A 23,320-nucleotide genomic window follows, 5' to 3' on the forward strand; every position below is an offset into this window, starting at 1 on the left:
GCATTGTGTCCATTTCATGACATGGGTAGTGCTAGCTTCACTTGGATTTAGAAAGATTTTGAAAAAGGAAAGTGGGGGGTGTGTGTGTGTGTGTGTATGTGTACACTAAATTTGTAACTATTTATAGTTTGAGAAAGAGAAAAGGCTTTGCCCCAAATCCCCCAAATGACAACATAATTGGAAATAAATGTTGATGATCAATTATTACTTCCACTGCAACTATACTCTATAATAGATTTGAGAGACTAAGATTGTTAGTTTATCTTATGAGGGTATGAAATAGCAGTTGCAATGAATAAATTATTTTATGCCCGGTAGGCACAATAAAATTACCAGTTACCTCAGAGTTATTCCCAAATACAAATTGTCATCTTTGAAAAATACTTGTTCCACCTAATTGGTAAACTGGTATTTAAACTGCAGTTTCTTGATTAACTATCTTTTTTTCCGAATATGCTGTGAATGCTTCAGAGTAGTAGATTATTAATTTTTTTAAAATGTTTTCATGAAAATTTTCAGTTGTTACACACACAAACATGTTTCTAGTGTCTTGAACATGTGAATAATTAAGAAATATAGAATAAATTGAAATATAATGCTGAACTTTTGAAAATTACCATCTGCTCCCACAAGCTGGAATATAAATAGAATGAGAACGAGGAGACAAAGATCAAAATTCTTCTGAGTGGGAGTAATTGGCCTGCAGTTTTTGCTGTGTATGTAACAAGAGTTGAAGATTTCCCCCCCCCCCTCCCCCCAAACTCTATTAGAGGCATAAATTGCAATTCCATAGTCAAGGTTGCCTTCAGACTTCTGTCATAATCCCTATTTTCTTTACCCATCTCTTCTTTTTTCCCCCCTCCCCTCTACAATGTTTGTTTGGAGGAACCATTTCTCTGAAAATCTACATTTGTTAAAATAGATTGTCTAAAGAATATTTTCTGGGAAAACTTCATAGCCCTGATATTCAAATCTTTATATTGTGATGAATCTAAAATTAGGATTTTATAAAATCTTGCATCACTGACCCGCTCTCCCTATTCCTCAGCATCTCTTCTCATCACAGGCTTGTGTTCAGAACTCCTAAACTGACACGTGTAGATTTGCATTCACGCGCACACTATATTTTTTTGGTGTTGAGCTAAACCTTTTAAGCAAATATTCAGTATGAACCAAATCCCTGTCAGCCAGACCACCGTATAAAGATGTGTACACATGCAATGACCAAACTGCTTAAATGAGCTAGGGATTTATAATCTTTCTGAGGTATAAAATAATCCTCCTTTACTTGCTCATAGTGTCTTAAGGAGGGTCCTGCTATCCTAGGGCTCCCTGGCACCCAGGTTATCTTTCTGCTTATTTCCCACCTGGCCCATGCCATCTTACCTACCTCACTGCTTCCCCACATAACTCCCAGCTTCTCCGCTTGCCTACTTCACTGAAGCCTTTGGAAGGCTTATCAGCTCCCTTAGCAGATTCATTGGCTTAAATAGGTTTTCTGTGTGCACATGCACAGAAACCTGGAGCTCTTCCATTGCCACTACAGTCTTTATCCCCCTCCCTCAAACTCTATTTCTTGGCGACTCATTGACGCCCCCCAACATAACCACTCCAACACAGTCTATGCCATCTCCCTCCCTTATCCCTCTCCCACCCTCCAGGCTGTGTCCCTTGTTGTGGTCCAGTTTAAATATTTAAAACTGGACTTGCGGGCTCTATGGAAATGACAGGAAATAGGCGTTGGAGAATGGAGGGAGGGAACTGGTGCAGTATGAATGCAGAACAAGGTGAATAGTAGCAGGAGTGCACTGGAGTGGATGGGCAGAAAAGGCCTGGGGGGTTAGCAAGAAGGCTTTTGAAGTTAGGGGTGACTGTCCTCACAGAGATCTTAGCGTGTCTATAGAGCAGTTGCCTTTAGGTTGTGGTGTAAAGGCAGTCACCCTAATGATCTTTTGAGGTCTGCATACGAACAGCCAAGCTTTTAATTTTAGCAGGTGCCTATTCCTCTCTATTTCTGTTCCATCTGACCAGCAAGCTGACTGTTGATCAGTTCCTTTCCCTTCAGATGTCAACAGGGTCAGCACCTGCTTTGAGGGTTTCTGGAAGGTGTCTGCCCGGCAGAGCTCTCAGCTTCATGAAAGTTCTGCTTACTGTTTGGAGGTCCACTGGAATGGTGGACAACTAATTACAAACTCAAGAAAAATGCTGACCTTTCATGATGAGGAGCAGGTGGGGTTGGTAACCAATAGACTGACCCTTTTCATATTTACTCTCTGCCTACGCACCTACCTCTGGCACCCTGGCCCAGATCCATAACAATATTTAGGCTTCCAACTTCCATTGATTTCAGCGGAAGTTAGGAGACTAAATATCTTTGTGCATCTGAGTCCTGTGACCTCCCTCTGCTTTTTTGAATCCCCTTGAGGATTTACTGTTGCATTCTTGAGGAAGGATGGGGTGGTGTCCCTCTCTTTTTATCAAGGAGGGGCCACTGTTCACCCCCCAGTTCTCCAGAGGATGAAAACATTAGAGAAAAGACCTCGGCTCTGTGCTCACTTAGTGGAAGATGGGTTCTTGCCAAGCTTCTTGGGGGCAAGACTGGGCAAGCCTTACCTCAATGGGTACCATTTTCCTGGGTTTGGGGAATCTCCACGGCAGACTTCACTAAGAATTTGAAGCTCTGTGCTAGGAATCCCTAACCAAGTTCAAACAGTGATTCCCTACTCACTTGCTTGGTTTTCGTATGACCCTGCCCTCATCCCTGCAGCCTCTTCCACCTTCATTTCTATCTCCTCTCTCTCTCATCTTCCTCCTAGTTAACCAAAATTTCACTCCCTGCCAAACAATATTGCCAGCACCCCTGCTGCCTCCCCTTCTCTCCTGGCCCTCCCATAATTCCCTTCTGTGTTGCCACTGCCTCATGAAGTTTCCACCTGCTATCCCCTGCTTTTCTGTCTGTGACATTGACTGCTTTGGGGTAATTTCAAATGCTTTGCTTCTCTAGCAGGATTTTGTAAAATGAATTAAGTGATTTGTGCTTTGCCTACATTGGCCAGGAAAACTGTTAGTATCTTGCTAGAAAGAACAGTGTTCAGACACATAGTTACTAGCTTCAGTGGTGGCATAGGCAAAGTCTGACAAATTTCTCTCCCAAATCACCAGCTTTGTCTATTTAAAAAATCTTCATGTGTTGTACATTCTTCATGTAGCGTAAGTGCCGCTACAATTTTATATTTGTCTTTTTGTTTTCAAGAATTTGTCACTTTGTACAGCAGCTCTTATGTACATCCTGAGTAGAGATCGTTTGAACATGGATCTAGACAGAGCTAGTCTAGATCTGATGATTCGGCTTTTGGAGCTAGAGCAAGATGCTTCTTCTGCCAAGCTGCTAAATGAAAAAGACATGAACAAAATTAAGGAAAAAATACGGAGGCTCTGTGAAACTGTCCACAACAAACATCTTGATCTTGAAAACATCACGGTGGGTCTCATGGTTGTGTTTCAAGGGTCTGTTTTAAAACTAATCTAAAGTGAAATGCTTGGTAAAATGAAATTTATTAGCAGCAGCTATCTTTCAATTCTAGTTATAACTGTTTACTTTGTGCCTTGTGATGCTCTATTAGAGGGCCAAGAGTAGTCTGAAATTTCGTCTATTTTCTTTGTAGAATATCTTATGTACAGTACATACTTTTTCATCTTTAAATTTCCCAATTCTCTTCTAAACAAGGCTACTCTAATTCTATACAATAAGCTACAATAGTTCTGCAGTTGTCTGCAGTTCACCAAATTATAGTCCATTGTAGCTAGTAACAGGTTTGTAATTATTTAAGAAATAAACATGAGCTTATAAAGTTTTGATAGCAGTATTTGGTTCCAGACTGTTTTTGTCCAAGTTTTGATATACTGTATACGATTTAATAGTCATGCATCAAAATTAGGTAAAAATAACAGTAATGGTTGGTCTGTAGACAGGGTAAAATTCAGTTAAAGCTGAAATTATTCTCAGGTGTTGCATCAACAAGTAGTTGGATAGTTGTGCAGTACCCAAGCGTAATGTGATGAGGTAAAGATTTTGACTCTTCTAAATATCCTTGCTTTTCTTGCTCTTTTAAAGTTCGTACATAAGAACTGTCATGCCAGATCAGACCAGCAGTCCAATTATTCCAAAATCTTGCCTCCAAGAGTGGCCAGTACAAGATTATTCAGGTGCTTTCCTTTTTTGTACAGTGGTGGTAGAAAGCCCAAAAAGATACTTGAAAAAAGAGGAGGGGAAAATTCTTCTGTTGTTTGCGTACTGTTCAATTGGCAGTTTTGTCAATGGATTGTTTGACTTAACTTTAACCAACCCTGTTGTACTTCTAATACACATTTCTAACACTCTGAAATGAGGTGTATATATACCATCTTGATCTGATGTAAAAATACATGAACAACCTATACATCGACGTTGGTAGCCACAGTATAAACAGTCTCTACGCAAAAGAATAAATGAACACAAATCTGACATCAGGAATCATAACACTCAAAAACCAGTAGGAGAACACTTCAACCTCTCTGGCCACTCAGTAACAGACCTGAAGGTGGCAATTTTGCAACAGAAAGACTTCAAAAACAGACTCCAGTGAGAAGCTACTGAGCTTGAATTGATTTGCAAATTAGATACCATTAACTCTGGCTTGAGTAGAGACTGGGAATGGCTGAGTCATTACACTACTTGAATCTTTTTCCATATGATGACTACTCTTACACCTCTTGTCAACTGTCTGTAATTGGCCCATCTTGATTATCACTACAAAAGTTTTTTTCCTGCTGATAACAGGTCATCTTAATTAATTAGTCTCTTAGAGCTGGTATGGCGTGTGTGTGTGTGTGTGGGCGTGTGTGTGTACACACTCACTCAGGTGTTCCATTCTATGCAGCCGATGAAGTGGGCTGTAACCCATGAAAGCTTATGCTCAAATAAATTTGTTAGTCTCTAAGGTGCCACAAGGACTCCTGTTCTTTTTACGGATACAGACTAACACGACTGCTACTTTGAAACCTGTATATTTATTTATAAAATTGTGTACATACAAATAGCACCTTACTTCAGTTGTAAGATCTTCTAAAAGCCTAACAAACTGTTTTTTGGTTTTTTTTTTAAGCTTTAAGTAGCGTGGTCGATTAATCACAGTTAACTCATATGATTAACTCAAAAAAAATTAATCATGGTTAAAAATATTAATTACGTTTAATCCGTTTTATTTGCCTTGTCAAGCAATAGAATACTGAGTGAAATGTATTAAATATTTTTGGATGTCTTTCCACTTTTTCAAATATATTGCATTCTGTGTTATAACTGAAATCAAAGTGTACAGTGCTCACTTTATATTACTTTTGATTAAATATCTACCCTGTAAAAATGACAAACAAAAAAACAAGTATTTTTCAGTTCAACTCATACAAGAGCTGTATGGTGAAAGTGCAACTTACAAATGTAAATTTTTTTTATGTATAACTGCTCTCTAAAACAAAACAATGTAAACTTTAGAGCCCAAAAGTCCACTCAGTCCTACTTCTTGTTAAGCCAGTCATTAAGACAACTAAGTTTGTTTACCGTTACGGGACATAATGCTGCCTGCTTATTATTTACAATGTCACCTGAAAGTGAAACCAGGCGTTGGCATGGCACTTCAGTAGCCATCATTACAAGGTGTTTACATACCAGATATGCTAAACATTCGTATGTTCCTTCATGCTTCAGCCATCATTCCAGAGGATATGCTTCCATGTGGATGACACTCATTTAAAAAATAGTGCATTAATTAAATTTGGGACTGAACTCCTTGGGGGGCGAATTGTATGTCTCCTGATCTGTTTTACCCACATTTTGCCATATATTTCATGTTATAGCAGTCTTGGATGATGACCCAGCATATGTTTTTGAGAACACTTTCACTGCAGATCTGACAAAACTCAAAGAAGGTACCAGTGTGAGATTTCTAAAGATAGCTGTGGCACTCAGCCCAAGGTTTAAGAATCTGAAGTGCGTTCCAAAATCTGAGAGGGAATACGTGTGAAGCATGCTTTCAGAAGTCTTAAAAGAGGAACACTCCGAAAAAGAAAATCAACCTTCTGCTGGTGGCATCTGACTCAGATGACGGAAATGAACATGCGTCCATCCGCCCATCTTTGGATTGTTATCGAGCAGAACTTGTCCTCAAAATGGACTCATGTCTTCTGGAATGGTGGTTAACGCATGAAGGGACATATGAATCCTTAGGTCATCTGGCACATAAATATCTTGTGACGCTTGCTATAACAGTGCCATGGGAATGCCTGTTCTCACTTGCATGTGACATTGTGAACAGGAAGTGGGCAGCATTATCTCCTGCAAATGTAAACAAATTGTTTGTCTGAACGATTGGCTGAACAAGAAGTAGGACTGAGTGGAGTTGTAGGCTCTGAAGTTTTACATTGTTTTATTTTTGAAAACAGGTTTTTTAACATAATTCTACATTTGTAAGTTCAACTTTTCATGATAGAGATTGCACAATAGTATTTGCAATGGAGGAATTGACAAATACTATTTCTTTTGTTTCTTACAGTACAAATATTTGTAATAAAATATAAACTGAGCACTGTACTGTTAATATTCTGTGTTGTAATTGAAATCAATATATTTGAAAATGTAGAAGACATCCCAAAAATATTTAAATAAATGGTATTCTGTTGTTTAACAGTGCGATTAATCGTGATTTTTTTTTTTAATGGCTTGACAGCCCTAGTTTAAAGCTGCTGGGATGAAACTTCTCTTGTTAGTTTCATCCTAGCACAAATAACAATGAATAGGTTATAAGCCTATCAAAATTTTATGTTTAAAAGAAATGTGAACACACTGAGTAGGACCTTGGACTGGCTGGACCACTAATCTGATCTGGAACAACTGATACTGTAGTATGTTACCACTAGATGGTATGACTAATATAACCTGTATTTCACTGTAACAAATGTTACTATAAGCTTTACTGTTTTCTCAGTTACATTGTTTAATGCTTTTTAGGTTTTTTGTCTTTGAATTTTACCATGATTTTTATCAATCTTATACTACTTTAAAATCTGTTTTTGTCAAAAATCTAGACATAATGTCTTCATCTGTTAGCAGTAATCTCCAAGTTACGTTACATGGTTCCATTTTACACCAGGTTAAAAGAAAACATGCCTTGCTTGAGGTGGCTTTTCGATTTGTATGTTACTGTGGTAATTTTGTCATTCTTCCAAACTTTCAGTTGTGGAACAAATTGTGAAATTGGCATTAGAAGACAGTATTCTATATTGGTGAGAGGAGTTGAATTGTTTTAGGGAAAATAATCTGACCATATGACTGCTAGCTACAGCTAAGGGGTTTATGATGACATAATGCAATATGGCTGGCATTTCAGTTTTAGGTTGATTACAATTTCATAGGCTTTTATAGCACATGGTTATGGACCTAAGAATTTTCTGGTCTTCAGATGTCCTGAGGCTGAATAGGAGTCAATTTTATAAGTTTCAACTTGGCTGTGTAGTTCACAGCTAAACAAACAACCTTAAGATATTGATGCCAAATAAACTGCATTTCTAGGCAACATCCAGTCTTAAAATGTCCACCTGCAAATTGGTGGCATTCTCAGAGTCCTATTCCATATCTGTTCTGGCACCAAGAAGACTGACTTGGTTGACACAATTTTTACCAAACATAATGCAAATTCTGACGAGACTATTAATCTCCTGGTTTTGCCTTCCCAAATCCTCATTGTAGGTATAAGTGGTCTTTGAGTATTCATTTCACAGACTCAGATATTTAGGAAGTTACCTAAATGCATAGCCTTCTGGATCAGAGTAAGGGGAGTGTCATTTCCACTCAAGAGCTATCCAAATGGATTAGATTTTGCACTGAATATGTGATGCCTTGTTTCGGGTGTTAGTACTTCAGTTTAGAACTCATTCTTCTAGGAGGAAGGAAACCTTTGATAGCATGTCTCTGGAACACTTCCATCATAGCAATCTGCTGGACTGCTATTTGAAGTTCTGTTCAGAATTTTACACAACATTACTCCTTCCATTTGTTTGTGGACTTCGGTTGCTTTGGAAGGGCAGTTCTATGTTCTTCGTTTAAATAGAACTCATTAATTCATCTCCCAGAATATTGTATTGCTAACTAAACTCTCACCACTGAGAGTATATGGAAGCTACATCAAAGATGAAAAGACATTTATTTGCCTGTAACCAGTTTTTTGGGAGGGATGATTCTGCATATTTACTCTAATCTTCTACCTTCCCCTCTTCCTTTAAGAGCAACACTTTAAGAATGCTGGCCTTCAGTGGAAGTGTCTGAGGCCACATAGGGTATGTCTACAGTGTTTTGGAGTGTGTGGGAGCCAAAGTCTCCCAGCTGGATTGGGCTAGACGGGCTCACTCTAGTGCTCCAAAATGTTGTGCACAACAATACCCTGTGTGGCCCCATATCCTTCCATCGAAGGATCCATAGCTGTATCCATCCATCAGTTCCATAACTGCGTAAACAGTGCTTCCAAGTTGTGGGTCGGGCATGAAGCCTAGAAATGGGGTGGTCTTCAGTTATCTCTACTGAAAACCTTTCCTCTTTTATCTCTTCTTTTATTTGTTATATTTATGTAGTGCACATGAAATTACTAGATTTGTTTATGGCCTAGAGTTTGATTTACCCGGATCCTTAGTGTATGATGTAAATATCAGTATTTTGTTGTCCAGTTTTCTGTAGCTTTAAATTATCTGTGCAAGATAGGTTACATATCTTTTGTTGCTGTCCATGGTTGCTGCATTGGCATTAGCCTTACTAAGGCAATCATCAAAATAAAATCTAAAATGGTTCAGCTCACGGATGCACATGTTTTGGTAAGAACATGGCAGGGAGTAATTATTGGGTAAACATACTTTTTTTAATCTAAACTTTTTATGGTAGGAATTGAGGTATAATGATAACCTTCAAACTTTTCAATGTTCGCAGTATTTCTGGCATGTCCTAATTATTCTTTATTCTAAGTATAGAAAATATTGTAAATACTGGAAGGTTTTTCCTCAGTGAGATGTTGTTGTCCTGCTAATTTACAAATATATAGTAGTTTAATAGTGTAAAGTCAAAACATTTTCAGCAAGAGGAGAAAGCTAACGTATCTGGAAGACAGAGAAGAAGTGTTTTTTTTGGCTTTCCTTATTTTCTGCTGCCTGGCTGGTTTGGTGTTTGATAACAGGAAGTGCAAATGAAAGGAGACAGTTTGACTCTTTTAAAATACTGGCAAAATTGAGAAATATAGAAATGAAAGTGCAAAAGTATTTTTGCTCTTCCCTTGTCAGTATTCAGTCAAGCTTCTTTTAAACACTTGCCAGTTTGGCTTGCTCCCTCTGGTGGCTGTTCTACACAGAGAACTTTTGTTCAGTTAGGTAATGGGACAATAAACTTCCAGTGAGCTTATGGAGTTTAAGTTTGAGTTAAACACTAAAATGAGTTTATTTTGGTAGTAGCCATGTCTCTTAAGTTCCCCAAAACATAGAAATATAGACTTTGAACTACAAGATTCACTCTGCACATCTCTAGTCGATTGCTTCCAATAGACTTGTGGCGTGGATGCCTTACGGGACAGGGGAAGCATCTGTAAGGGTTGTCAAACTGTTGCTCGCTCATGAAGTGATTTCTGTAGCTAAACAGTAGTACAATTTCTTGTTAATTCATGGGTTCAGAATTATTGCATATTTTAAAGACCCTACGGTTATTTTTTTAAATATAAGGTATTTTTATACGCTAAGATGCAGTTGTCAATAGCTGTTGGTAATGGAATTACTTTACTAATTCTAGATTCTAACTTTTTCAGACTGGGCATTTGGCAATGGAGACGCTACTGTCTCTCACCTCAAAACGAGCAGGGGACTGGTTTAAAGAAGAGCTGCGACTTCTAGGTGGTCTTGATCATATTGTAGATAAAGGTATCTTGAATATGTTTAGTTTCTGATGCACTGAAAAGTATAAATGAATTAGACATAGATTTGACAGGAAGAGTTCCCCTTAATTTGTCAGCTTTTCTTAGTTTCTGTTATCCTAAGAGGAAAGAAAAAATGTGTATCTTCTACTTAAACTATCAAAAAATATTTAAAATTCCACATCAGGTTGTTGGGAAAAATAAATGCCCTATTAAAGTGTAGGAAGTTGTGTTGAAAATAGATTGAATTCTAAATAGATAATGGGTCTGTGGTGTTGTTTCAGCTGGATAATAGGATACCAGTTGGGCAACTTAGGAGTTTGGGTTTTGAGGAGTTGTCTTATATATATACTATCTGGGTATTGGAATTCTGTTACTTCACAAAGCACCAGCGATATCCCCTTCTAGAATACTGTCTCCTATTCTGGACACATTTTCTTTCCAAGACAGTCCAGAGAAAGCTAGCTCTTCAAAAAGACATGAGTTTGAGCTCCTTTAAGATATTTGTAGGTGCGCTTTGCTCAAAGTGCGGTGAAAATATGGGAAGGAAGGCCTCTGCTGAAACAAAGTCCAGTGAGTTGGAGAAGGCTAGCTCTTGAAATTGGGTAAAATAAAGTAAAAAAGCAATGACCTGGTGCTGAGACTTTTGAGATGCAAGCTTGCTAATTCCTTATGTCTGTCTTTGTTTTCACTTCAAAAGGTTTGTATTGTACAGTGTTAGATATATCTGCTTCTTCAATGCTATAAAATGTGCTGAGTAATCTGCAGTTCTGTGCCATAGGAGTTTGATGCAGAATCTCTTTTTGGTCAAATGAACTTGTTGTTTTTCTCCTCTTGACAAACCTATTTAAGTGTTTTCCATCTTTTAAATAGTAGTATTCACATCATTATGGTTTGGCAGCTGATATTTTGTGTTACTTTGGCATATAAAATGTGGAGACCATACTAAAAATATTTTTTAAAAAATAATGTCTTTAAAAAGGAGTTTCTTTAAAAAAAAATTTACTGTGATAAATAGAACGTTTGAAAAATAGTATTTTTAAAATACTAATTTATTTCATGATCATCGCACTCCTGTTAATAAAGCAACTTTGTAAAAATGTGACAAATAGGGTTGGTGAGGTATTGGGAGAATTGCTGTTACTATGCATTGCTGTTTGTACTTTTACAAGCACAGATTTCAGAAAGACCTCTTTAATGCTGCTCTCTTTATTATTTAGTCAAAGAATGTGTGGATCACCTAAGCAGTGATGAAAGTGAAGAGAAATTGGTTGCTTCATTATGGGGAGCAGAAAGATGTTTACGGGTCTTAGAAAGTGTAAGTATGAGCAGATATGCATCTTCCTGATGGGATAATTGATTTTTTCTGCTGCATTATTTCACAGAGTTCCTCTCTTTATGATACTAGAGTTGGATTTGTGTGAGACTTGGTCTGCAAAATGAAATGGTGGGGTTCTGTACGACCTTACCGAGATGGGCATTCTGTGGTGTTCCGTAGGGCCAGGTACAAGATAAAATCATAGGAAAATATTGTCACAAAAAAGGTAAAAATGCACGTGGAGAATGAGGTTTTCAAGTGGCAATTTCAGTCTTGCCTTCTGTTTGACGAGGAAATATAGTAGTGAATAAAGAAGAAGAATATTGTGTGTTCACTGATCCTTCCCTCTTCCAACAAAAGGTTAATCCTAATACTGTTTTTTTTCCTTTTTAGGTAACTGTGCATAACCCAGAGAATCAAAGCTACTTGATAGCATATAAAGACTCTCAGCTCATAGTCTCATCAGCTAAGTAAGTTATCATAAAATGATATATCAGGCTTTCTTGTACATGATATGACAAAAATAAAAATAGGCCATGGCTACAGTGTATACTTATTCCCCTAGAATTTCCGAATATTGCTACAACCTGTGGAACTGAAATGGTAGTAGCTAAGTGAATATAGACAAAATACTATCACTTGCCTGGAGCTCTTGCTCTACACTAGTGCTCGCAATGGTGGTAAATTGAAGGAGGGTGGGGGAGAGAGAGAGGCCAGTGTAAACATAGCTAAAAGAAAATCAGTAATGTTAAAATAGTTTAGAATAAAACTCTTAAGTTGCTACTATTTCTCTTCATAAGAAAAACAGTAAATATGTGCCAAATTCCTTTCTGTGCCAAAACTTTTTCTGGGAATATGAGGTATGGACCATTAGGAAGCTCATGCTGGTTACCTGATTTGCAAGCTGCCTGGGTTCTGATACAAGTGAGAGAAGCTGGCTGTGTTCCAAAGGGGACCACATACCAGCTTAGAATTGGCATAGTGGAATTCTGTTTTTCTCTACACTTTGCCATCTGTGGAATTTGGAGGAATTCTCATCTGGCCAGTTGCTACTAGATTGTATCCCTTTCATGCCACTCGGAGGGTGCAAAGGAGATAAAACTGGGCTGAGAATCTGACCCTAACTAGCCAATGGAAGCATACTTTGGTATTAGTATCTCAAGCATGGTTGGCAGGTAAATCAGATATCTTGAGTGAGTACTTTAAAAAAAAAAAATCTGCTATGTAGTGTTATATTTAGACTTTTGTGTGTTTGTGGTTTAAATCCTGGTTCTCAACTGCATTTTCCCAATTTTATCTGTAACTCTGCTGAAATTCATTACATTTTATGTTATGCCACATAAACTTGGTCTAAAGTAAAGAATCAAGCTCATAGTCTAGGGTTGTGATGAAGTGCATTGTATCTTGGTGGAAAGTCAGTTGGCATTTATTTCATTACTGTGAAATGGAGGTAATTAACTCTGGCAAGTACAGAATAAAAAATTAACTTTAGAGTACATTTAAATAATATAGAACACATTTTGCATAGACCTCACATTTATATCATTTTCTTCATCATGCACATATAATGAAAGATAAAATGCGCTAGTACTGTTAGTTACTTAATTATGTGTTCTCTGCTTTTTCCATCTTTAGAGCATTGCAGCATTGTGAGGAATTGATCCAGCGATATAACCGTGCTGAAGACAGCATCTGTTTACCATACAGCAAGCCTTTGCCTCACCAGAATGTAACTAACCATGTGGGTAAAGCAGTGGAAGATTGCATGAGGGCCATCATTGGTGTCTTACTTAACTTAACAAATGATAATGGTAAGGGATCTTTCCAGAGCTTGCCTTTGTATATCAAACAGTATAAGGTAGGCCATTCCTACCAACCATGTTTAACCTCCTAAGTTCTATAGTATTTACTCATGTATGTTGGATCTTAGCAGTACAGTGACCAGTAATTGTCACTAGAAATTAGGTAAGGACTGGGAAATAGATTGTTAATAAGAGAAGTGTCTTGGACAAAGGATGCTAATTGGTTTTTAGAAAAGATTAGTAAAACAAATGTTGCATGATATTAAAAAAAATTGTTTACAAATTTAGAAACTTGACCCCACATTCTTTTTTTTTTTTTTTTTTTTTAACAGAGTGGGGCAGCACAAAGACGGGTGAACAAGATGGTCTGATAGGCACAGCTATGAATTGTGTGCTTCAGGTTCCAAAGTTCCTACCTCAAGAACAGAGATTTGATATTCGGGTGTTGGTGAGATAGTATTCTTTAAACTAAGAGTAGTAAAAAGGCCCTTTGTTTCATTAATCTAAAGAATGAGTTTGCCCTAGTCTTATGTGTATTGAACTACTTCCGTTTTTCATGATGACAGCCATATTCTAAAGTTTTTACTGAGCTTTTTCTCAAGAAAATGTCACATTGAAGTCAATGGAAGCATTACCTGTGTATGGTCTAAGAAAATGACTTAAGGATTTGGTGCCTAAACAAAAATAAAAATGTCAGGAGTAACCAACACTGCATTTGAAGGAATAAACGTGGCACTGTAAAAGGATTTTTAAGGTGCTCATTGTGACTACATGTAACAGCTTTTAAAAATTAGGTCAAACTCTGTGTGCACATAGAATGCCTAGAAACTTTTTTTTTTACAAACAGATGTTTGACAGTACAAAGTGAGAATTTAGAATGAATTGGGAGCCCTGCAGTACAAAATTTTTGAAGAAATAATTCATATGTATTTAATGTGGTAAAAGTCCACTGTTAATTGAGTGAACAAGAGACATCATCTTAGACTCACCTTAGAAGAAAATAGCTGTCTCATTTCAGTGTCCATTCAAGTTTAGAAGTACAGTATATGTAATCAGTTTGGGACCGGTTTTGTTTGAATCTACATTGTTTCTCTTTTGACAGTACAGAAGTAAATCTGCATGGCGTAAATTGCAAAAGATAAAATGCATTGGCCAAGTTTTTCAAAAAAGCAAGCCAAAAGTTAGGCTCCTAAATCTCTATTATAAATAAGGGGCCAGAGCTTCAAAAGTGCTCAGAGATGCTTTGTACTCAGCATTCTTGAAAATCTGGTCACTTATTCAGGTGCCTAAATATGGATGTTGGAACTTAACTTCTGATTCTAATTTTTTTTAATTTGGCCATATTCTGTACATCAGACCATTTGATAAAGGAGTGCCCATACCTTGGTGAGCACCACACACACAAAGTATAAAAATAGTATTTATCAGATGCACTGATCAATAAGATTCTTTTATTTGGATCCTTTTTTTCTTCATTGTGTATAATCTTCTTTGACTTTGATTCTTCCAGGGCTTGGGTCTGCTGATCAATCTGGTAGAGTATAGTGCTCGGAATAGACACTGTCTTGTCAATATGGAGACATCATGTTCTTTTGATTCATTCTGTTCAGGAGAAGGGGATGATAGCATAAAGATAACTGGTCAGATTGATGCTGTTCAGGCTTTAGTACAGGTAAGTAGCAACTTTAGTCACAAACTAGTTCTCGTGTAATATTGAAGTTGCTTGCTTATGGCAGAAATGTGTGTTAGCAAGCGGCAGTGTCATGTCAAAGGTTTTTAAATTCCTGTGAACCTTACAAAATGCAGAACTTATTGTGGTTTTTCCCGCATAGGTTTCACTTAGTGATCCAGTTACCATACTTTCTCGTTTTTCGGTGCCCAGCGCAGAAGCTGTTTTCCATATAAATGACAATAGTACCATTATTTCTGATACCAAAAGGCTGCTTTCATTGACACTAAAGCATTTTTTGCATCCAATTTATTTCTAGTTTTGTTTAAACCTGCTGTAGTTCTACAACAATATCCTGAGCTACATTTGTCTTGCATACCTCCTTCCATGAATGGATTTTCAAGATTACATCTTTATTGAATTTTAAGAAATTAACTTGGACACAACATGTTGTTTATCGATATGTAGCATGCATCACAGCAGCTTCAGAATATCAATTTCAGTGCATCAGGATGTGCAGATTACTCCATTTGATGATCACATTGACTAAATCATTAAAAAAAAAAAAAGCCATGAAGAATTATTCCGTTATGAAACAGGCTCATTCTCTGTATTGGCTTATCAGGCACAAACTGGAGTTGAAGTTGCTAAATGGATTTTAGTTCACACCTTTAATTATTTCAATGCTAGTCTGTGTATGGATACTCTTATTTTGGATTGAGTGAGTGATTGTAATTAAACTGAAACAGGACAATCTGAAAGAAATGTCTGTATACAGACTTCCTCTGAAATTACTAAAAGTGTGAATTAAAACCCATTTAGCAACTTCAGCTCCAGTTTGTGATAGATAAGTGTATATGTTCCGATAATTTGAGGTCACTTTCAGATTTTTGCTGTTTCTTGCAGGTTGATATTTTTTCCCAGTTGTGAAACTGAAGTCACAATTTTGTTTTATTCAGAAACCTGTAGTGTGTCGTGTGGGTATACTACAGATATCAGTTATCAAAGTACTAACAAAGAACAATGCCTAAATATACACCTGTTTGCAAAGGGTTGCTCAAAAAGGTGTTCTAGAAGTTAACAGACTCAGAATTGACAAAGAGGGAGCTTACCACTTATCCAGCAGCCCCAGTACAGAACTTGTTAGTTGATCTTTGTTGCTCTACTGATGCATGGAGTGGATCATTTTGGAGAGCTGGAGAAACTTAGGGGAGGGGCAAAAAATTGGTATAAAAATAAACTAAAACAGAAGCGAGGAGGGAACAAAAACTAGAGATTACAGGAAAAAGACTATGAATTTGTAGGGTGTAAAAGGAAGGGTGGAGGAGAACAGGAAAATAAGTTAAATGCAGATATTCCTATAAAAGTAATATCCTGAACATTTTACAAATGAAAAGGGCAGTTTGGGTTTTCCAGTGTTTCAAAGAAAAATTTGAATTTGTTCAGGAAAAGATTTCTGACTCAAATCATGATATTAACTTGTATTTTTATCCTTCAAAGCGGTGAATCAGGTTGCCTTTGATCTTTACCATGGGGCGTTGCACCCTTATTTGTCATGAATCTGTATAATCCTTTTAAAAAGAGGATAATGATCATAGAATTGTGGGACTTGATGGGACCTCAATAGATCATTTAGTGCAGGCCCCTGCACTGAAACAGGGCTAAATATTCTCTAGATCACCTTTGATGTCTTTGTCTACCTGTTCTTAAAAACCTTCAGTGATTTTGTTCCAGTGCTTAACTACTCTTGCAGTTAAGAAGTTTTTCCTAATGTCAAACTTAAATCTCTCTTGCTGCAGTTTAAGCCCATTGCTTCTTATCCTGTCCTCAGTAGCTAAGAACTGTTTATCCTTTTCTTTGTAACAACCTTGTATTCACTTGAAAACTTTCAGTGCTAACTGGAGTGGGAGAATTACTTTTCTCTCCTGTCTTGCTTACAACACTCCTACTGACATCCCAGAATGATGTTTGTTTTTTTTGCAACAGTACTGGATTGTTGAGCCATATTTAGTCTGATCCAGTATCCCATCCAGATCCTTTTCTGCAGTACTCCTTGCTAGGCAGTCATTTCCCATTTCCCATTCCCCCACTTAGGAGGGAATACACTGAGTATTCCCTCCTAAGTGTAGTTAGTACTTTTGCATTTGTCCTTATTGAATTTTATCCTGTTTAATTTAGACCACTTCTCCATCTGTCAAGATAGCTTTGAATTCTAATCCTTTCCTCCAATGCCATTAATAAGACTAATATTGAAGAATAAAACTATAGGAAGGTGTATGCATGGGAAGGGGAAATTACATTTCAAAATATTAGTGTGTTGTTTAGGATTTGTCCTATAACTGAATGTCTCCTCAAATTTTCCTACCAGCTATTCCTTGAACGTGAACGGGCAGCACAGCTGGCAGAGAGCCAGACAGATGAGTTGATCAAAGAAGCTCCTACTGCACAGCATGATAAGAGTGGAGAATGGCAAGAGACGAGTGGAGAGATTCAGTGGGTCTCCACAGAAAAGGCAGATAATACTGAAGAGAAAGATAAGAAGGAAGAGGATGATGAAGAGCTTGACCTTAATAAAGGTATATCGATTGGCTTTGGTCAGCTGAAGGCCGGGGGGGTGGGTGGCTGGATGGAGAAGAAGGAGGAGGAGGTTGCACAGAGGAAGGACGGGTGGGGGGGGGGGGGGAGAAGGGGAGCTGTATGATTGCAATATAGCTGCCTCTGTAGTGAAGATTGCGTAAGAGTTTCCATTCTAATCTCCACTTTCCAGTGATGTATAACCCTGTGGGCTGAAGTGTCCTCATCCTGGTGTCTATCCACATGTGAAACTTCTGAAAAGTTTTGAACAAAGCATTTCAGTTGCTGTGGAGTATGTGGAGTGAAGGAAGCTATAATACCCTTTTCACTTTGTTGGATCCTGACCTCAATTTAGATTATTTCCTGAAGCCTTTGTTTCATTGACACCTTAATACAGTAATGTTTCCTGCTTAATGTTCTGGTGACCATCTGGACACTTGCCTGAGCTTATTGTTAAACTTGAAATTGGTCTGTCTTTTTTCCCTTTATTTAATAGTCTCTCTCTTCCTTTTTATTTCTCCTATTCTCTCTCCTTTTTGGTTTTCTCACTTGGTTTAGTTTTTCTGCTAAACTCTTTCCCTCTTCCTTAGGTCCTATGTTTATTTCTCTTCCACTGTATTGCATCTCCACATTTCCCTTTTCCTCGATTCCTTTCTATTCCCACAATATTTCTGTATGTGCCTCAGAATCTTTCCTCATCCCTACTCACTTTTTTTCCCTGGGTGCCACACCAGACAGTTTTTATCTCCTCATCCTCCCAATCCCCATTCACTTGCAGATGCAGGTAAAATTTGTATGTGGAAATGTTTCAAGGCTTGGTGCCCTCCATCCTTGAGGAATTTCTCCCAGGAGCTCTGGTATCTCCGGGGCTGAGTGGCCATGGACCTGCTCCATCTCTGGAGAATGAAGATCTTCAGATGCACCATCTCCTTTCATTTGCCTGCTCCCCTCCAGCACATTCCTTCCCCTTCAAACAGATCTCCTGTCTCACTTTTTAGCTCCACTATCTGCCTGTCATCCCTGTCTCACCACCTACACTTCCTTTCTGTCCTCTTCCTCCCTTCTCCCCACTTATAGTTTGTCTTCTAGTGCTTGGTCCAAGGAGTGCCCAAAAGTCTTCTCAGTCACTAGCTAGAAGATACTATATTAGTATTATTAAAGAAAATACATGAAGGATAACTGACTTTTAGATGAGTTGGAGGGAGGATGGTATATCCTTCCAGGTTCATTTCTATACTGGTGGTGGTGGTTTGTATTGTGTGTGCACCTTACTTGAGATAGTATTATGTTTAATAGAGCATAGTGAATAATCCTGATGTTTGGGCCAATATTCCCTCTTGGTAATTAGTTCCAGTATCCCAGGCCTCGTGAGATTGCTCAGTATGTAATGGCTGCCATGTTTAAGTACATGTTACATTTTGCATATAACTTAGTTTTGTAAAGTCCTTTGAGATACCTTAGCTGCGGAAGGAATTTACTTTTGTTCTACAATAATGTAATTCTTCAAAGTGACACTGAACAATTTAGATATTTCTAATAACAAAAGAAACTTCTTCATAAATTGTATATACTGTGTAAGAAATTTCTCTTGCTTTTGCAGCCCTTCAACATGCTGGGAAGCACATGGAAGACTGCATCGTGGCCTCGTACACAGCACTCCTTCTGGGCTGTCTCTGCCAGGAGAGTCCAGTAAGGAAATGAGTCAATGACTCATTCTAAATTGGTTGTAAATGTTCACTGAAATAGCCACTTGTAATCATGAAGTGATTTTGTTGAGTTAGGTTTTTGTGTAAGTTTACTATGTTTGGAGGGTCGTGTTGGTGCATATATAGCTCAGCACAAGGTTTTCAGAAATACTCCATTCTAAACCAGTCTTCACTTACTATATATTTTTAGTGCAATAATAATTGATAATATTGCAGGCTGTTTTTTCTTGTGTTTAGTCTCAGCCCATAGCTGAATTTATTCTGGAAAAGAAGGAAATTGTTGAAAATGTTTTATAATTGTAAACTCGCTGTGTTTCAGTGGCTTCTATATGAGCTAAACGTTAAGAGTTTTTAATATTGTTCCATCATAGTCCAAGGAATTTCATTTTTGCCAGTGAGTTTTAGAATGCCAGATTTGTACATGCCCACATTCTTTGAAGATGATCACCTCTATCAGATTGGGAAACATTCTTCAGAGCTGAAATTTAAAATTTAGGAATTCAGAGTTCTAAATATAAATAAAAATTTAGTATTGCATATGCTTAGTTGTGTTCAGAAAGACAAGAAGTGGGTGATTTTTTAACTAGGTATCAGACTTGTCAAGATATACAGTGAGTTTAGATATGGTCTGAAGAGCGCTGTTCTGCAGCTTCTTGCTGATTTATTATATAATTATCAGTTCTGGATCAATGACAAGTGCAAGGTCAGTATTTCTCAGCCCTTAAGGAGTAGAAATATTATTCCACTGGAAAGGACAGTTCTCACCCTGTCAGTAGGATACTTTTGTCTATCTCTTTAGCCTTCAAGAATCCTGGGCAGTCTGACTTGACTTAAAATGTTATGTATAAAAACCTGTAGCAACTTCTGTGGCTAGAGGACTTAGTCGTGAGACGTCATCCTTGAGGCTCCTTTCCCAGTGGGGATTGTGTGGAAATCTTATGCATAGTGAGAGACTTCAAGTGTAGAAACTACAGCAATAAGCAGCTCAGAAAAACATTGGGGGGCGAGGAGGAGATACTATACACCACACATACAGACATCTAATGTTAAACATTTTTTGAGCATTGCAATTTGTAACTTAAAAGAGATGTTTGACTTCCTCAGATCAATGTGACAACTGTGAGGGAATACTTACCTGAAGGGGACTTCTCAATAATGACTGAAATGCTCAAAAAATTTCTCAGTTTCATGAATCTTACTGTAAGTATTGCATATTTTTAAGATTGCCAGATGTGGTTACTTTTTGTACTTTAAACTGCTCTTTCATTTCCTATCTCATACACTTGTGATATTAATATTGATGAAAGCTTTCCAGGACTTCTGCTTGTTAGCTCTATCGTGTGCGTGTGGGGTGGGGAGCGATAATATCTTCATTTTTAATACAGAATGTCCATTTACCAACCCTTTATTTTGCTAGAAAATGGAAAGGAAACCACTTCCTTATTCCCCTTTGAATATGAATGGAAAATATTTCAGAACCACAGCCTAAAGTACATTTTGTCTTACTAAATGTGCGTTCTAAATTGAGCAGAGCTTTTTGAGATTTTTATAATGTGTCATAAATGCTTTTTTTTTGTTTTCTATTGCTTGTTTTCAGTGTGCTGTTGGAACAACAGGCCAGAAATCTATCTCTAGGGTGATTGAATACTTGGAACACTGCTAGATACTTAACTTCCGCTGCAGGCACTCTAATGCTGGAGCTACCCTTAGACAAAGGAAGGAATCATGAAAGAAGTCCTTGAAGATACACCAAGACCATTCATCTGTGTCATTCGTGTTCAGATTTTTAAGGCTACCTGGTCTCTTAACCATGCATTCAGCAATTTCTAAAAGACAGTTATTACATCAATCTGCAACTATCAAAAATGAGGGGAAAAGGTTCTGAAGAAAATAAATATAGAATTGATGCAGTGCAGTATTTAAATATTTTTGGCAGGGTTTACCCTCCTTTTATTTTTTTCCTGCTTCGTTCATGACAAGTTTAAAGGGGAAAAACTTGCTGCTGATAGTGCAACTGCTGTTTACTGTTGAGCCACTGTTTCATGCCAGCCAGGTGCAAGGCAGCTTAGCTACTGAGGTATCAAACAAATGTTCTAATAAAGAAGTTCTGGACAGCAGTATCGCTCCTATTTGAGTTTAATTTGCTCTTGCTTTTTTGTTACGCGATTATTCCAAAATCATAAAATATAAATTTTTAAATACTTTGGTGATTTTAACTACTGTCTATATTTAAAATTGTTGGAATCCAAAGAGGCAAGGTTTGGATTGTTTATATTTTTATACTGTTTTGATTGAAATTAGGTGGTTGAACTGCTTCTCAGTTCTAAAACTGTCATGGCCCATATACTGTAAGCTGATAGACTATAACGCTTCATAGTTCTGAAAGGCATACAAAAACATAAACACATCAAGCAGTTTAAGGGTATATTATCAGAAAATGCAGTAACTGTAAAGAGTTGTGCCCTGTTAAAGGACATAGTGAAATAATGTTCAATCCCAGGGTAGTTTACACTTCATACTAAGCAAAAACTTTGAAATGCTGTTTTGATTTGTTACAAGGGAGCATTTAAGATATATTTTATAATACTCAATACAAAGAAATTGGATGTTTTAGAGGCAATTCAGTAAAGAAGCTAAAACACCAATGGGGATTAATGTTTCCAGCTGACATAATCTTTCTATTTCATTCTTCTGTAGTATGGCAAAGTTAAATGCATACAACACAAAGCCTTAAAATGCTGATATAGTTAAGATTTTGTTCAGGCTGAGGTCTAGTTCACAAAGCATTGTGTTTAGAGACTTTAGTGGAACAAAAAATCCCAGAAAATACATTTAGACTTTTTTTTAATATAGGTGTTTTTTCTTGCACTCATTATTCAGACCAACAAAATTGGTAATTATTTTTATTATGCTGGTCTTGAATATTTGCAGACTCTTAAGAGAGTTCTGTGTCATCAACATTTTTTAAATACCTATGTAGGTAATTACATCATGTTACTCCACTGAATTTGTAAAACTTGAAGCCATAAAAATATTAGCTCTGTGTATAATGAGGGGGAATAACAGGAAATCTAACATGCTTTTAGATCTTGTGTTATTTTCATGTATAAAGTTACAAACTCGTGCTTTTGTATCAGTGCCAGCTGTAAAAATTTTTTACATACAGTGGCTGCCTTCTATGTCTTCCTATTTTTGATAATGCAGATTGTTGGGAATTCTGTAAGGAAGTAACTGATTAGAGGCAAAAATCCTATGTTGGTCATGACTTTTTGCATTTTCTCTCATCACCTTCTAAAAATTTAGTGTACCAGTGTAACTTAGAAGGGATTTTGAAGTTGTTTTCCCTTTGGGTAAAAAATCTCAGTATAGAAAGGGAAACTTAGTAAAATTAAATATGTAAATTATTTTTGACAGGATGAATTTATTGGATATGTTTTGCCTGTTTAGTCTTGATTTTAAATTAATGGTTTTTCATTTGTAGTTAGAATTCAGAAAGATTAAACAATTAGGTTTCTGTGGACAGATGGCAAGAGATAATAAAATATAGATTTAATGCGAAAAAAAGGCAGGGGGAACTATGATTCTGTGTTACACTGGTAATTGTTCGAGTTGGAATCGATTTACCTCGGTGTTTAACAGTTTTTTTTGGATAACTAACTGTCAAGCACTGATGAACACTGATTTTTTTTATGAGGGTGGGGGGAGAAATCACCCTGTGAACTGCAGTGCATTTTTTGTGTGTTTAAACCCTCAAATAACTCTGCATTAAAGGGTACTTGAGGCCAACTTGCAAATTAAAAATTTAAAGTAACTTTTTTCCATTGTAAATATTTGTGTAAATACTCTCAATTGGAAATTAGAACGGTAGAGTACTTTTCTGAATCCAATCCTATTTTTATTTTATACAATATTTCTCAGCTGTGATCTTTGGAGAAAAAGCCAACGGCAGGAAAAATAGTTTGTACGAGTTTCATGAAGTATGTCTTTGGGTTTTTGTAAATAATTTTAACTCAAATAAAATTGCTACTTTCAATACACATGTTGTCTTTTAACATGTAATAAAGCATATTTTCTCCATGAGAAATTGCAAAAGAAGAAGGGCAGTATCAGATGAACAGTCAAATTAGGAAGTTGATTATGAGGCCTGATGTTAGTGCTCCATTCTGCATTGGCATGTGAGATACCAGCATTCAGTTGAAGGTCCTAGCCAATCATTACCCAAACCAGCAGGGATTGAAGTGTTCTGGAGATATCACGCTTAGCATTTTGACAGGAGT

At 37.2% G+C, this 23,320-nt stretch overlaps 1 protein-coding gene across 1 annotated transcript in view; it reads left to right on the top strand.

The window, feature by feature from the left end:
• Positions 1–23,080, top strand: part of WAPL (WAPL cohesin release factor) — a 119,607-nt gene extending 96,527 nt beyond the window's left edge. Inside the window, exons 9-19 of the mRNA XM_032776734.2 lie at positions 3,254–3,481; positions 9,870–9,981; positions 11,195–11,292; positions 11,686–11,762; positions 12,928–13,103; positions 13,427–13,542; positions 14,605–14,766; positions 17,132–17,339; positions 18,938–19,026; positions 20,148–20,243; positions 20,641–23,080. Of these exons, the coding sequence (XP_032632625.1) occupies positions 3,254–3,481; positions 9,870–9,981; positions 11,195–11,292; positions 11,686–11,762; positions 12,928–13,103; positions 13,427–13,542; positions 14,605–14,766; positions 17,132–17,339; positions 18,938–19,026; positions 20,148–20,243; positions 20,641–20,706 (1,428 nt within the window). The 3' untranslated portion in view covers positions 20,707–23,080. The remainder of the gene's footprint in view (positions 1–3,253; positions 3,482–9,869; positions 9,982–11,194; positions 11,293–11,685; positions 11,763–12,927; positions 13,104–13,426; positions 13,543–14,604; positions 14,767–17,131; positions 17,340–18,937; positions 19,027–20,147; positions 20,244–20,640) is intronic.
• The last annotated feature ends 240 nt before the right edge of the window (positions 23,081–23,320 follow it).

The sequence above is a fragment of the Chelonoidis abingdonii genome, chromosome 15 (assembly GCF_003597395.2).
Source record: "Chelonoidis abingdonii isolate Lonesome George chromosome 15, CheloAbing_2.0, whole genome shotgun sequence".
Taxonomy (NCBI): domain Eukaryota; kingdom Metazoa; phylum Chordata; order Testudines; family Testudinidae; genus Chelonoidis; species Chelonoidis abingdonii.